This window comes from Metopolophium dirhodum, chromosome 1 (genome assembly GCF_019925205.1).
Source record: "Metopolophium dirhodum isolate CAU chromosome 1, ASM1992520v1, whole genome shotgun sequence".
NCBI classification, from domain to species: domain Eukaryota; kingdom Metazoa; phylum Arthropoda; class Insecta; order Hemiptera; family Aphididae; genus Metopolophium; species Metopolophium dirhodum.
In genome coordinates, this window is record NC_083560.1 from 612282 (window position 1) to 629344 (window position 17063).

The following is a 17063-nucleotide window of genomic DNA, read 5'->3' on the forward strand; positions in this document are numbered from 1 at the left end:
TTTTGCGGCAGTTAATCTTCTATTTTGGGTATTAGAATTGGAACGTTTGGTTGAATATACGATGTCATTTAGACAATGCATTATGTAAGTATGACTTTTTAATGTCCTACAAAACATCCTGTTTTGATAAAATTATAATATTATTCGTGATTTTAATGTTATAGTTATAATTCAATACAAAAATATCTTTCTGGGGTAGGGGGTAGGTAATTAAAGATAAGTTTAAAACAATATTCGTTAAAAATCACAACTTTTTGTAAACACTTTTTTAAGTTGAATAATTTGGGTCATGCAAAAGTATTTACCTGATAGTTTTAACGTTGGAATGAGGTGTTTATATGCTTAATTAAATTCTAAAAAATGATTATTGAAGCATTTAACATTTGTGCACTATAATCAGATTAAATTGGTGTTCTGTTTAGATGTGTTTTTTGCGGCAGTTAAACTACTATTGAATATACAATGTCATTTAGACAATGTATTTTTAAGTATGACATTTTTATGTCCTTGAAAACATTCTATTACGAAAAAATTATAATATTATTCTTGATTATAATATTATATTAATAATTGAATACAATATTATCTTTCTAGGGTATGGCGTAGGTACTTAAAAATAAGTTTTAGATAATATTCGAAAAAAGTCACAATTATTTGTAAATACTTTTTTAAGTTGAATAATTTGGGACATTCAAAAGTACTTTACTGTTATTTTTTAAGTGGGAATGAGGTGTCTATATAATTAGTTAATTTCTAAAAAATGTAACAATCAAAATGATTATTGAAGCATTTAACATTTGTTCACTCTAATCAGTATAAGTTGGTGATCTGTGTAAACGGGTGTTTTTCGGGGGTTAAAATACTATAAGGGTTTTTGAATTGGAATGTTTGAATGAATATACGAAGTAATTTTGACTTTATATTATGTAAGTATTACTTTTTTCACGTCCTAGAATACATTCTTTTTTGATCAAATTATAATATTATTCGTGATTATATTATAATTATAATTTAATACAAAAATATTTTTCTGGGGTATGGCGTAGGTACTTAAAGATATGTTTCATATAATATTCTTAAAAAATCACAACTATTTGTAATTACTTTTTAAGTTGAATAATTTGGGACATGCAAAAGTACTTTCCCGTTATTTTTTACGTAGGAATAAGGTGTCTATATGCTCAGTTAAATTCCAAAAAATGTCAGAATCAAAATGATTATTGAAGCATTCAACATTTATGCACTTTAATCAGAATAAGTTGTTGATCTGTGTAGATGGGTTATATTGGGAGTTAAAATACTTTTAAAGGTTTTTGAATTAGAATGTTTGAATGAATATACGAAGTTATTTCTCGACTATAAATGATAAAATTATAATATTATTCGTGATTAATGCTGAATGAAATTCTAAAAATGTATCAATCTAAATGATTTTTGAAGCATTTAACATTTGTACTACTATAATCAGGTGATGTTGGTGATCTGTGTAAATGGGTGATAGCGGGGATTAAAATACTTTTTAGGGTTTTTGGATTGGAATGTTTGAATGAATATACATGGTGAGTGGGGTCTAAACAATGAAACAACAAGGAAATATAAACATATTAATATTTTATCATGATTTTGTTCGTCAGATAAATAAATTCGTTATTGCATATTTTTATAATTTTACTTTTGTTACAATATGTTAGTATTTTAGCAATAATAATATTTCTAGAATAGCTATCGTTTATACCTCAACCTAGGATGATATTCAGTACCTACATAATTTTTATATATATTTATTTTAATTATTCGGTGTCTGGAAAATGTGTTACATTTATAATTTCAAATATAATTAACTAATATATGCGTATATATATATTATGTACTTTGGACAATAGGTGGCTTTTGACGATAGAATTTAATCGAATCAGCATGCCGGTTTTTCTTTGTCCACTTTGACCATGTGATTGTACAGGTCCAACAGTCTTTTTGAATATCCCATCTCGTTGTCATACCACGCACCGATTGTCATGAATTTGTCACCCATAACTGATATCTGGCGTAAGTCAACTATTGCCGAACAATAACTGCCAATGAATGAGGAGCTGACCCGTTTATCATTGAAATAGGATATCACTTCACACTCCCAGAGCTTTGGACACATCAATTCTTCTAGTTTCACTGGTTTCTTAACTCTGTAAATATAAAGGACAAGTTTGAATCAACTAGAAAAAAAACAATTAGGAAATGATTTTTGGCTAAGTAAACACATAAGTTTTTTCTGACGTAAAGTATCCATCTATATTTTTATAATTTGCGATGCATAGTATGGTAGGTAATTACTTATTATATAAATACACCTGGAGAATCCTTCACTCATAATTTTCATTATTTTATTATTTATATTTGTATCAACATTACAACACGCATTGCCGTCTAACTATCTCATTATAATGTAATATTTTTAGCCACTAAATTCAGAATTCTTAAGTTCAAAGTTTACTTTGACTACTGTACTTACCATATTATTATTATGCGATATAACAAAAATATATTATACGTTACGTTATATAGAGTTTTAGCAGTGAAACGTCGAGAACGGGCACTCTTATCGAGTCACCAGTCACTTTTCCTTTAAGCTCCGGTACGACGATACCCACGGCTTTTGCGGCGCCTGTTGTGCTGTGTACTATGTTTCCTAAGGCCGACCACTGAAATTCAATATCACAACCATTATTACAACGCGTTAATTATTTATTATAAGAGGGCGAGTAGGTAATAAATTTTTTTGGTTTATAACTTTAATCGTGATTCTTGACAACAAAATGGTCTTTTAACACGCAGTATGTAGGTACATAAAATAAAATTGCTTACAAAAATACATATTGTTATTTAAAGCCTTAAAAAAGTAGCTCCTCACGTGCTTAACTCCATCGTGGACATGCTGTGAGGAAGTCACAGCGTGAACAGTCGTCAGTAGACAGTTCTCAACACCATATTTTTGGTTGATGATGTTTATCAATGGCGCCGCACAATTGGTTGTACACGATGCGTTCGACACCACAGTCATATCTTTTTTATACTTGTCGAAGTTGACGCCTCTTACAAACATCGGCGCGTCTTTGCTCGGAGCGCTGATAATAACTTTTTTGACTCCCGCCGCCAAGTGTTTCTAAAAATGTTTGTTGTTGTATGTCATAATATTATATTCTATAGTCAATTGAGCGGGGGCACGGTCATAATTCATACAATATTATCTAAAGAAATATAGAAATATCCCTCGTAAAACGTATTTCATAGTAAATACCTTAGCTGTTTCAACTTCTGTGAATTTTCCGGTCGAGTCTATAACGTATTCAACCTGCAATTCTTTCCATTTGATCTTTTCGGGGTCCTTTTCATTATATACCCGCACGGTTTTGCCTATCGGAGCCACCACGTGTAAGACACAAGACATTGTTTACCGTTATATTCGTATTCGATTTATAATCGCAACAATATTTTACGAAATTGCATTATACATTAAAGTTGTTAACAAAACACATATATTTTAGCGCATACTATTGTATTTTTATACATTCTACCGTTTGTGTAACATATTTTACAATCTTAACAGAATTTTTGAAATATTTTGTGTAATTCTCTGACTTAGGTATTAGGTACTTTAAATGTATTATGATACCTAAGCAATGCACGTTGAATTTTGATTCATAACAAAATTATACTACAATTTTGCGTGATTCAATAAGTTATTTCGCGGTCAACAGGCATAAATATTATAATAAAAACTATCAAGGTCGACTTTTGCTTACCTTCAAATCTCAAAATACTATAGCCGTGAATCGTCGATGTGAGCGCAAAAAGTAAATATTTCAAGTGCATAATAATTATAGATTATTTAACATTTAAAAATGTTGAATAAATTAAAAGTTAGTCGTTTCATGTTTTTTTTTTACAATAAATGTGTTTTTTGTGAGCGCATTTTACAATTTTGATTTTTTGTGCTCATAAATCATATCTCTATAATTATAAATATTATTAGTCGATTACCGTCGATGTCCAGACAGTTATCACCCTTTACGGTAACGTTTCCGGCAAACGTCCCATGCACTGTGTCGTATTTTAACGAGCGGGCGATGTCCTCTATTTTGGCACCCGGCTCGTTGATTGCGACCACCTGTGGATGACGAGGGAAGAGGGTTTAAAACAATTTACTAAGTACAAACGACGTGAGATACGACTTACGTTCACGTCTTCGTGAAGAGCCATCCTGAGAACGCATTTACCTATGCGGCCGAACCCGTTAATCGCCATAGGTGGTAAGTTGGTACAGGGCACCTCTATAGCACAGGTCACAGGTGGCTTACATTGCCCCTAAATAAAAGGATTTAAAATAATTTGCGAAGAATTAAAATTGAATTTTCACTGGCAGACGAATATACGTCGACCAAAGTGATATGACTTACGTTCATGGTGTTTTGGATGGCAAACTGTCGAACGCTTTCACCCATTAGTGAAAATGTATTACCGTTGATCAACGATGAGCTACATACACGTGATGGACCTTGCATACTTTTCAATCCAGTCGAAGTCAGGCGTATAGCGTTTTTGAACATCGTAACTGTATTGTAAAAAAAGACTTGTAAAGTTTAATTCGTATGAGATTATAATAATATTCAAAATAATCGTGAGAGATACAAATTATGTTTTTCAAGTACAAAATAAATCGAATAACAATATGAGAATGTTTTTTTGAGTTACCTGAACGACCGAATGTGTAGATTATCATCGGTATAATATTATATTCTATCAAGCCATATACTTATTTTTTTTAAATATTTCCGATATTTCTTTTACAAAATAATATAAAAAATATAATGGCGCCTGACCCTTGTGTAATCCAATACAATTTTTAAAAAAAAAAACTATTATTATTTATTCATTTTTATTTTATCAGCGTACTATATAGGAAAGAATATGTTTTTGACAATACTTGGAAGTACAGTAAAACCGCGTAGTTGCCTCGATGGGCGATTACGCAAGCTAGTATATATCAGAATGTGGTGATAACCTAACCAACGCCTTAGGCATCCGGGATATATATAAGTATATCTATACGAGAGAGCCGATTTTACTCACTATTCTTCAAGCTCCGGCGGATGTATAACTATTGTTCTTAGTCGAGTGTTTATTAGCCATCATTAAAAATGTTTAAAAGTGTAGTGTTTGCGATAAGCTTTTTAAGAAACTTGGAGACGTCAACCTCTCATTTACCGGTAGGTATATAAAATATCGATATAATATAGTAAGTTTATTTTACTGTATGAAAATATTTTAATACTACACACATTTTAGGTGAAATGTATATTTCTCAAAATCAGAATATTGAAAATTAAACTGTGTTTACATAACCAAACCTAAATCATTATAAAAAGACGTTAAAAGAGAAAGTTCGTTCATTCCAATGTATAAAAATCATCTAATGAGTTATGGATAGCTTAAGAAGCCTTGTATTAAATTTCCACGCTTTTTTACCAAACAAACAAAATTTTATTGATATTTAAAGAAAAAAACTAAAAAAAATTGTCGTATTTAGTCGTAAACAGCTCAAAAAAGTCAAAATATTTTCAAAATTTGATGGTACCTATATAGAAAATAAAAATATAAACATTCAATAAATTTTTCATGTTTCTACAGTTATTCGTTTTTGAATAACAATAAAATAACAAAACCGCTACATGAGAAATAGAGTGAATACCCAATATTGTAAAAATATGAACTTCAAACCCTCATAAAAATTAAATTTGATTTTCTTATACACATTTTTTTTTTGATAAAGGTAGATAATCATATAAGAAATCTTGTATTACATTTTAAAAAGAAAAATGTTTATAAATTCTCAACTCAAAATAGTTTGCTAATTTTCGTGATTTTTCAGTATTTGGTCAAGATTTGAACTTTAAAGGCTTATAAATAAAAACTGTGACTAAGGATTTTTGATATTTTTCAAATATCATTGTAACTATATAATAGGAGCCTTGAATTAAATTTTCAAGCTTTTTTGCCCAACAAATAAAGTTTTATTGACATCCATAGAAAAAAATACTAATAAAATTGAAAAGTGAAAGTGTTCCTAAACAGTTCAAAACAAATCAAAATATTTTAAAAATTGTATCGTGTATAGAAAATGGAAATATAAACAACCAGGGAAAATTTCATGTATATATGTTCATTTGTTTTAGAGTTACAACAAAAACCAAAATCGATTCTCTCGAAAACAGATTTTGCGTAATAATTACCGTTTTTCCTTAATTTTTCTTTTGTTTTTCACGGTGCTTTTAAAAACTACTAGGAAATTACTGTAAACTGAAAACTAATGTATATAAATTTATCAAATTTAAAACTGAAAAATGATTTGAGAGTTAACAATTTATAAAATATTCAACCTTTATAGTTAAGGATTGAAAATGTAAGACAAGGTTCCACGTAAATAGGTTATTATGTAACCCAAAAATCTTAAGAATATAAAAAACATAGGTTTTACTTTCTTGATTTTTAATCAAGTAAGTATAGTTATTAAAATGAAATAAGTCTGAATTTTGAAAATTTCAAGAATTTGTGTTAAATAGGAGTTAAAAAAAGAGTTATTTTTTGCTAGATTTTCATTTAGTGAGGTAGATTTCCAAAATCTTTTGGATTTTGTTGTTTAAGGTTAGATTCACATTGACTAGGAGAAGTGCAGTGAAGATTTTCAAAACTTTATCTTCAATTGTTAATTCACTAGAAAGCTCTAAAACTGAAAAACATCAAAAAACACCCAATAAAATTTGTTTTATTTTTTTAATGTTCTGTAGTGAATTAACTATTAAAGATAAAGTTATGGAAATCTACACTGCACTTCTCCTAACCAATGTGAATCTAACAAGACCCCAAACAACGAAATCCGCTCTCCAGTTTCGGAGATCTATCTCACTAAATGAAAATGAAAATGATATTTTGTGGGGCTGTTTTTCTGGATTCAAATTGTTATACCACTTGGTTGTGATATCAGTTAATAAATTTCTAAAAATTAAAAACCAAGAAAGTTAAGTACATGTCGATCCCTGACTTGGCAAGCGTTTTTTTATAGTTATTTTATGTTACGAAATTACATATTAAATAACCAAGAGTCCAAGAATAACAATTTTAGTTATTTTTTTGTAATTTTATAATATTAATTCAACTTATCTACCGTATTAATAATATGTAATAAGTAGGGTTGTGAAGTTATTGCATTAAAAAACACACTAAATTGATTGCATTATTGCAAATAATTTAATTATAAAAAATTGAATTATAATCAATAAAATCAAATATATTAATACCTACATAATAATAATAAAAATTAATTATGAATATTGCTTACATTATTGCATTGACTACAAATGATTTTTTTAAGTTTTCAAAACCGAATGATCCGTCTGTTATCGCACAACAAGTTTTTGTATCGGAAGAAACTTTTTTCTACGTCAGTAGTTGTTATTGGCGCGTACTTGAAGTAGATTAAATCGTTGCTGGTCAAGTATTCTGGCAAGCCCTCCATTGACTGTATTTATCCACTTATAATTTTTGATATACGAACAATATTGTTTGATATCCATACATTTTTTGTAAAATAGTTTTGAATTTTAAAATGGTACAAAATGTATATTTTATGAGTTGGAAATTTGGAATCAGTAATTAGATATTAATATCATACAATATCAAAATTATAACTGGTATCGTTTCATATGTTTATCAAAAATATTTTTAAGTATTCTGAATACTTTTATAGTATTCCAAATACTTTATTCAGAATATTATATTTATCAAGTATTCGAATACATATTCGGAATACTATTTTTCGTAAGTATTCGAGTATTTATTCCAAATACTTTTCAAAGACTGGTGCTATTGTATTGCATTTCTCTATAGGTACACGAAGTTTATCGATTAACTATTTCAAATTGCCCTATTCTGAACGATGAACATTGCATTTGAATATATTATAGATGCGTAATAATGATAATACAATTCATCAAACGGGGCAGAAGTTTTAGAATTTAAGACTAATATTGTAATATACGCACATCGAGTATTAAGTTAAATATTATATTCATTAAGATTCACTAGAATCATTTAGTACTAATTTTAAGTGTCTTATCGTTTAAATTTACCTATAGTTGACATGCATTGTTACAATGTGGTTTTTTTCAAGGACCCACTGGATTATTTTGCCACGGACAATCGATATTCTAGTTATACTACAGAGTAACGCTATAGAAATTGCATTGTGTTAATGTATTAAATTTAAATTATTATTAACTTTGAAAAATAACTTCTATGGGGTAACGCGTGTTATTTTCCACTTAATTAAAATAAGTTACGAGTTTATAATGTATAACAAAAACTATGGGTTAGGATATTCGAGAAAAATTAAAAATCGATTAAATTTAATTACGATTCCGAAAGTTTTAGATAATCTATACTACTATATAAAATTGTAAGGGATTTTCTACGACCGAGCTAAACGAGAAAACTACTGAACCGATTTGGCTGAAATTTTTTACTGTTATACCTGACAGTCTGCTGAAGGTTTTAGTACCACTTTTGTTAGTAAAAACTATGTATAAAGTTCTTAGGTAATTGGATGTCATTCTGCTGCATAGTAGGTTACAAGTGGGTCAATGTGTAATGGATTGTATTAAACTTGAATTCAATGATAAAATATCATTATATAAGAAAAACGATTCTGAGCGGAGATGGTTTATCAGTCTGGATTTTTTATAGTTTTATTATTTATTATAGCCTTTGAGTTGATCAATATTATAATACCTAACCGTAGGTGGAATTAAGTAAAAGCGACAAACTTGGTATAACTTTGATACTCTAGAGCTAAATTATACACTTACCTACAAACAGCACGGGGTCTGCGATCTACCACAGATAGATTGCCTACCTGATAATATACTGCTGCGAATCAGAATTTTTATTCTGGGCAAAGTAAAAGTTAAGATAAGTTTTGAACACCATACGGCATACACCAAATATTAAATAATACATTTAACAAAGTTTGAGTCATATAGAGTACCATCTTGATCCAATTTTCTAAAATATAAGATACTATATGTTGAAATAAAAGCACTCTTTCTGGTATAAATTTTGTACCCAGGAAAAAAAAAATAAACACCATTGTAAGACCACTAGCTTCCTTGCTTTGCTCAGAATCTAAAAACTCACATCATTGTAAAATCAAATATCAACACATTCATCGTTCCACTCAGAATCTAAAAGTAACGTAGGTAACGTACTCACATGATGAAAATATTTTTAAAAGTCTATTAACAATACTATAAATAGTATAGATAGACGTATTATATGACATTTGCAAACAATTTTACATTTTAGTGTAATTATATTATTATATAGGTATTTTACTTTTTACTTACTAGATAATGCACTATAATGATGTTATTACTTGTATGTCTTATTTAAATATTTATTGATAGATACCTACTGTGCGTTGAATTTTACAAAGGCTATTTATACAGGCTTAGGTAGGTATAGTAATAATAAAAAAAACATTATAATATATTAGGAAGGTATATATAAGGTATATATATATTTATAAGGTATATATTTATATTAGGAAGGTAATGTTAAATACCATAGATTATACAGAGTGTATCTTATGTCATTGTACACGGGGTTTTTTAACGATTATGGATCGATTATGGATTTCGCTAAAACAAAAAAAGACGTGTTTCTTTATTTTTAACAGGCAATTTTTTTCTAATAATTTTTAAATTTTTAAACACGCAGGTGTACCAATATCAATATCAACTTAATTTTTTCAAAGGCAACTACTATATTTTTTAATGGATTCTGGTAAAGCTTTTTTTTTCTGAACATTTTGATAGTCAAATCATCAATTTTGGTTTGCTAGTTTATTAACTATGGCCTACTAAAGTTTAGTAAAATCTACATTAATACTTTTAATTGGAATAGTTGGTATAGGTTTAATTTACAAGAGCTAAATACATTTTTTTTATAACTTACTTTTATAACTTGAAATTTGAACCATAAGTTCCCTATATTGGTAGGTATCGCATGCTAAGTATGAATTTAGCAGTTGAAATTTTTTAAGAAATATTTAATAATCGTGATTTAAAATAAACTATTTGCAAGATATTTAGATAAATAGTCAATGTCAATGTAGGTTTGTACCTAACTTAGGCATAATTTTAATCTGAGTTAATTACAAATTTCCAATGTTATTATAATAAGAATCAAATACCTTTAGGTAATACCTTAGTCCTTAGCCACCTAGTAAAGAATCCGAATTAATGCTATTGTAAGAAAAGTATGATAAGAATTTATGATAGGAAAAGTACGAATAAAATGTAAATGTCTAAGACTAAAAATAAGAAGGGTTATGAATTTCAACTAAGAAAAATTCATACTTTACATGCGATACCTACCAATATAGGGAACCTATATGTTTCAAATTTCAAGTTTATTAATTATACCACTACGAGAAGAGCACCACAAAACATTGCACTTTTTTCATTACACAATTTTATTTATTTTGATTACCTATAATAAAAAATTAAAATAATAATACTGATTTTGATGATTGTATGTTAAAATAAAAATAGGTAATGAACTTTGTTTGCAAACAATTTTGTTTTTTTTTTTTTGAGCGAGAGTGTCATTACTCATTAGATTAAACTACTTGAGTGTATAAAAAGGTAGCTATAAGAAAAAATTATTTATCTCTTGTAAATTAAACCTATACCAACTATTCCAATTAAAAGTATTAATGCAGATTTTACTAAACTTAAGTAGGCCATAGTTAATAAACTAGCGAACCAAAATTGATGATATGACTATCGAAATGTTCAGAAAAAAAAAGCTTTACCAGAATCCATTAAGATATATAGTAGTTGCCTTTGAAAAAATTAAGTTGATATTGATATTGGTACACCTGCGTGTTTAAAAATTTTGAAATTATTATAAAAAAGTTGCCTGTTAAAAATAAAGATACACGTCTTTTTTTGTTTTAGCGAAATTCCATGCCATCGATCCATAATCGTTAAAAAACCCCACGTACAATGACATAAGATACACTCTGTATAATCAATGGTATTTAAAATTACCTTTCTAATATATTATAATGTTTTTTTTATTATTACTATACCTACCTACCTAAGCTGTGTGCCATGGACTGATAGTAGCCAGTAGGTGGGCAGTAGTTCTTGCAATCGTGCTGTATCCTATATTAATATAGTGATAATTTAGATATTTTGTAGATAATATTATGTGCCTACCTACCCAAATACATAAAATTAAAAATTATAAACTACAATATCAATTAGTTGATTAAACATATTCTTATAAATTTATATTATTTTTCGAAGATTTTTTTTATATGATTTTTTGTATTGATCATAATATTATATTACTTTTTATGTTCATGCAATGATGTATATAGACATATAAAAGCTTATTGCATTTAGGTAGGCATATAGCCATATAAGCAGATATTCAAGCAACGTAAAATACAAATTAATGTTAATTTAAAAAAATTATAGTACCTAGAGGCGTTGGAAACAGGGTGTAATGGCGTCATGGTGAAATTTTTTTTGGGAGTTTGCGGTGGTTGAATACATTATGGTACCAATAACATAAAACAAAAATTAAAATATTTACAGTCGCATAATAATTATATACCTATACTATTTATTATATTCATGGGATAAATAATGGGTACTGAAATAATATATGCTGGGCATCATTGTTTATAAAGGTTCACCACGCCATTAAATTAGTAGGTACCTACCTGCGTACCTATTACCATTGATTGTAAATAAATTCTAGTATTTATAATCAATGCTATTACGCAATTACAAAATAAATATTGGATTTTTAACCGAACTTTTATTCTTTAGTCTTTAATTACACTGGACTTTTAGGTTGAATACAAAATATTTTATCAGTGTTGATAAATAATATTTGAATAAAATATTTTTATGTTAAGTGTATAATACAGTTAGTTACAGAGTTGTACTATCAAAAGAAAAAAGTACACGCCGTGTGTTTACACATAGTTTACTCTTTACTGTTTATGAACAAAGTGGTCATAAAGTAATAGGTAGTTGATAAGTAGGCCTGAATTGTAATCACAAATCACGATTTAAGTATTTCTTAAATCATACCATGAATTGAGATACATAGTAGAATAGTATTAATAGACATATAAATTCGTGATTGTAACAAAAATTAGTGAAAAATGAAGTGCTCCTCAGTTCTCACACCTCAGTATCTCACCCCATAAACAATTTTCTGGCTACAGCACGTCAGAACTGTTGGTATCACGATTAAAAATGTAATATCTATAATCGTAAATCTTGGTTAAGAGATATAATTTCTGTAAAAAGTAGTGTATCCAACTCCAAGGCATACAATATATACTACAAGCACAGAATAGATTAAATTAAATCTATTCTGTGCTATAAGATCCGAGGTGTATTGATACAATCATAGTAGACCTATAAAATATAAAGTTATGCATATACGCATATTATTAGGTATCTTTATTAATTATTGTTCTATGGATACAAATATACAATTCAATATATTATATCAATATATTATTCAATGCATCTTGAGTAGTTGAGTCCTGAGCACGATTTAAGATAGGTATATTATATCTTAAATCGTGGTCTTGAGTGAATCTATCTTGGTCCATGGTGTTTAATGATAATAATATTGTGTACATACACGATTTAAGATATACAGGTTAAACATCGGCCTATAACGAATAGTGCTTTATGGTGACTGGTGAACCAACTATCTGAAACAGCTGAGGGGCCCAGTTTCACTAGCGCTCGTCGTGGTTTAAATATGTTAAATATATATATTATATCAAAACCACATAACCACTTACCATGGTTATCTGCTTCAGGGTGCGCTAGTAGTACTGGGAACAGCTGTTTCAGATAGTTAGTTCACCGGTCAAATTATTGGAGTTCGATACGCAACCTGTATATCTTAAATCGTGGTTACATACAATAAAGCAATAAAGAATAAAGCTTATCGTTATCACCATAGTGTTTCTATAGATACCCATAATCCATATTGTATTATTGACGTATCGTTGGTCAAAATTCGACTGCATATTGGTTTAATGAATAATGTTTATTCAGTTAATTGTTTTTACAAATTTTTGCTGTGTTTTTGTGGTTGCCAATTTGCCATCTGTGTTGTATAATATTATTCAATGATGAAGTCTATTAATCGAACGTCAGTAAAAAACATTATTTGAATATATTTACATTTGAATTTTTGACCATTGTTATTTAAATTAATTCATCTTGAACTATATTATAATATTATGATATTGTCATACAGCATTTATTCGAAATTGCTTATTGTTTTTTCGTTAAACTTTTGCTATTCGCAAGAGTTTAATGGATTCGATGACACTATACTGTACAAAATAAACTGGCCAGGTAAAGATGTCACTGACCGATTGGTGAAGGTAAGTTTTAAACATTTGAAACTTCGAAATAAATAATTATTTTTAAATAAATATTTTAGTAATGCACAGTTCTAATTAAGAATAAACAATATAAATATAAATTTTATTGGAAAACATACTACTCACTTCTTGATTGATGTCTAACCACCCAGCAAAATTTTAATTTTTGTGACATACCTATGGTCTACCTATCCTGTACAATGACTTAATTTCAGAGAACAATACTGAAATCATAGAAATTTTAAAAAAAAATGTGCAAGACTAACACCACACATACAATTCCAAATATTATTTTTGAGTTAAGCTGCCCGGTTCCAATATTTAAATTTTTCCTCAATTCTATACAATTTTAAAATCATATTTTATATTAAAGTTGCCACCTTAATATTTATTGTAATACTTTTCAACTAATCTACTGCCTGGTACCTATTTAGGAAGGGTGGATACGGTGTATTATAACAATAAAAATTACTTTAAAAGTAAACTCTCGGGCCTTGAGGATTTAAGGATTGTAGAATTGTAGGATTTTGATAAATATTTTTTGACCTGAAAGAAGAAGACTTCCTACAGACCCCTTAAAGTCTGATATTTTTTTTGTTTAAAATAAAAAAAAAATTGTAAAAATAGCTTAAAATTGTTTTATTTTTAAATACCTATTATAAAGTTTGAAATTAAAATATTGAAACACAAAGTTCAATGTGATCTGTAGAATATTACCCTCCATTAATAAAAAATAAATTGTCAAATTTTGATTAATTCTACAGGACAGGATTATTATTCCCATACTGTGTATTTTTATAGACAAAATAACATTGGCACCATGCACCTTAGTTTTAATTCATAGGACCAGTGACCTGACTTGTTAACACTTGATGACAATAACTTATGGTTCATTTTTCAGGAACAAGACGAAAACACGTTAAATGTAATAACAGCTATTGGTGAATCATATCAATGTTTCTTACCAAAGCAAGATGAAGTAAATAAAGAATCTGACACAACTTATAATGGACCTAGCCCATTGGAACTGTTATCACCATTATTCACAAAACAAGCTTGCTCTTATAGAGTAAGAGATATATTCTATAACTACCATATAAAATATTTGAATTGCATTTTTTTTATTAACAGGTTGATACTTATTGGAATTATGAGGTATGCCATGGGCAGCATGTCCGTCAATATCACAACGATCTTGAGGGGAAGGAACAAAAAGAGGAAGAGTACTTCATAGGAAAATGGAATATGTTTGATGGTCTTAAATTAGGTAAACTTATGTACAAAATAATTTGAAATCAATTTGAGACAAATTAATCAGAAAATGGTATTACCAGAATAAAGTATAAATAATAGGAAATTTGTGTAAAAATAACCAATCTTTAGTCACGCATATTGTGATAAGTTCCTTCATTAAATTATGTGGTTTTACAGAGGAGGAACTGAAAAGATTAGCAAATTTAAATCATCCAGGACCAACAATGACAAGAAAAGTTTATGGTGTAAACTTACCCTATTTTAAAATGAAAATGTCCAACGGCACAGTTTGTGACCTTAGTGGCCGACCAAGACAAACCAATGTCTTGTATGTCTGTTATCCTCAACGTGAACATAATTTGTTTTCAGTAAAAGAAACATCCACATGCCAATATGAAGTAATCATTTTAACATCATTGTTATGCACACATCCTTGGTACCAGTTAGTATTCATTATTCAAAATTAATAAATAATATATTCAATATTATTTATGTAAAACTAATGTTTCTGTGCTATTACGTTAAGTTAATTTTTAATAATTTAAATAGGCCACCAATCAGTGATGAACTAAATATTGATTGCCTTCCAATTGGTGATTCAATGAGTAAGCCCCACAACTTGAAAGTTCTTCAATCTGATACATCTAAATTTAAAAAGCAAATAAATATGCTAAGTGTAAGTCTTAACTTATTTTATTTTTAGTATATATTTTGTACAGTTTGCTTACCAGTTGCATGTTTTATTTATTATTTATTATTTTATTATTTTTAAAGGATTCTCTCAATAAAAAGGAAAACTACATATTTGGTGTTTCAATAGATAAGGTTTAGTATTTTATTTTTTAAATTATCTTCCATTTTTTTCTTGATTATTTTTCATTTTGAGTTTTATTTATAAAATAGGACATTAAAATAATAATTTTTTCTTATATATTATTAATTATTTATTTTTCAAGAACGGAGAAACCAAAATACAGGTTAAAATACAACCAAATAAAGAATCAGAATTACATTTGTCAAAAGAAAATTCTTTATTTACGCACTCCAGAACACCAAACAATGAAATTAAAGAATATGTGAATGGAGATTTATGTTTAGATGGAGTAAGCAAAAAACAGTATTAAAAAAAACATTTTCCGATGTTCTCAATAGTAATAATGCATATTTATTAATTATTATAGGGTTCTGGGTGGTGGAAATATGAAATATGTTACAATAAATACATACGACAAGTGCACAAAGAAAAAGGAAAACCGGATGAAATTGTTATTTTAGGAATGTTAAATATAGATGAACATATAAAGTGGGTATCTCAGAATCCACAGAAAAAAGCTAAACTTGATGCTTTTGACAAGATAAGAGTTGTATCTCATTTTTACTCTTCAGGATCTGTCTGTCAAAAAACTGGTGATAAACGAGAGACTGAGGTAATTAATAAATATTATTAAGTATTAACTATTCAGCTGTCATCATAATCCCTAAATTTTTTTCAGGTACGGTATAAATGTGTAAATGGTCGATATAATGAAGAATCAGTAGTGCTTTATTTGTTAGAGCCAAAAACATGTAAATACATCTTGATAATAGAATCATCGTCACTATGTGAAATAATTAATGGGCCAATGGATGAATATGGAATGTTCAACATAAAACCACTTTATGACAAAGAAAACATAAAAATGAATACTCCATTTCAAACACAAATGTTAGATAAAACAGAGCAATATTCTAAAGAAAATGATACAATTCTATCTGTTGAACAAAAAACTGAAGTATCTAATGATAAAAAGAAAATGATGAAAATTGAGTTATAAAGCACTGCACATTATTATTGTTTGTTTATATATTTTGTTTATTATTTATTTACTGCCAAATGCAATGGGTCCATAATCCAAATACATTATAGTTTTGCACTTTTACTTGAACTAGTGTTATTTAATCTATGGTACATGATACTACAACTCAACTAAAAATGCTTGTCAAGTGGAGGGTCAATACTTACACTTTCTTAATTTTTAATTTTTGTAGAATGATTAACTATATGTATATATTATTTTACAACAGGAATAAATAAAATTGTACATTATGCAGTATTAGAAATGTATCATTTTATCGACCGGAACGCTTTTTCTTTTCAAGTATTCAACATTTTAGTGGTCCGTTTCTAAAATGTTAAACTTTTTTTAATACTTGAGTTGTACCAAGAGCGGATCCAGGGTGTGCTCTTCCCTCCACTCGTTCCCAAAAAAAAAATAAACTATTG

The 17063-nt window shown here is 28.3% G+C and overlaps 2 protein-coding genes across 2 annotated transcripts; one reads left to right on the forward strand and one right to left on the reverse strand.

Moving 5' to 3' along the window:
• Positions 1–1912: 1912 nt before the first annotated feature.
• LOC132934238 (uncharacterized) lies at positions 1913–4601 on the reverse strand. Its single transcript, XM_061000522.1, has 7 exons — positions 4452–4601; positions 4231–4359; positions 4036–4162; positions 3293–3408; positions 2906–3157; positions 2551–2696; positions 1913–2180 (listed from the first exon to the last, which is right to left on the reverse strand). Exons 1-7 carry the CDS (start codon positions 4599–4601, stop codon positions 1913–1915), a joined length of 1188 nt encoding a protein of 395 aa, XP_060856505.1.
• An 8798-nt stretch (positions 4602–13399) lies between these two features.
• On the forward strand, positions 13400–16653 carry LOC132938722 (endoplasmic reticulum lectin 1-like). Its single transcript, XM_061005731.1, has 9 exons — positions 13400–13546; positions 14448–14615; positions 14678–14813; positions 14978–15242; positions 15350–15476; positions 15575–15625; positions 15757–15903; positions 15982–16227; positions 16294–16653. The coding sequence occupies exons 1-9, from the start codon at positions 13400–13402 to the stop codon at positions 16612–16614; spliced, it is 1608 nt and encodes a 535-aa protein (XP_060861714.1). The 3' UTR covers positions 16615–16653.
• The last annotated feature ends 410 nt before the right edge of the window (positions 16654–17063 follow it).

What these genes read in the sequence shown, in the direction of transcription:
- LOC132938722 (XM_061005731.1), top strand. Translation starts at nt 13,400, where the DNA reads ATGATATTGTCATACAGCATTTATTCGAAATTGCTTATTGTTTTTTCG. An exon ending in AACAAGCTTGCTCTTATAGA is followed by an intron (nt 14,616 to 14,677) that starts GTAAGAGATATA and finishes TTTTATTAACAG; the next exon opens with GTTGATACTTATTGGAATTA. An exon ending in GTGATAAACGAGAGACTGAG is followed by an intron (nt 16,228 to 16,293) that starts GTAATTAATAAA and finishes AATTTTTTTCAG; the next exon opens with GTACGGTATAAATGTGTAAA.
- LOC132934238 (XM_061000522.1), bottom strand. Translation starts at nt 4,601, where the DNA reads ATGTTCAAAAACGCTATACGCCTGACTTCGACTGGATTGAAAAGTATG. An exon ending in CAGAAGTTGAAACAGCTAAG is followed by an intron (nt 3,158 to 3,292) that starts GTATTTACTATG and finishes AAACATTTTTAG; the next exon opens with AAACACTTGGCGGCGGGAGT. An exon ending in CTGCTAAAACTCTATATAAC is followed by an intron (nt 2,181 to 2,550) that starts GTAACGTATAAT and finishes TTATATTTACAG; the next exon opens with AGTTAAGAAACCAGTGAAAC.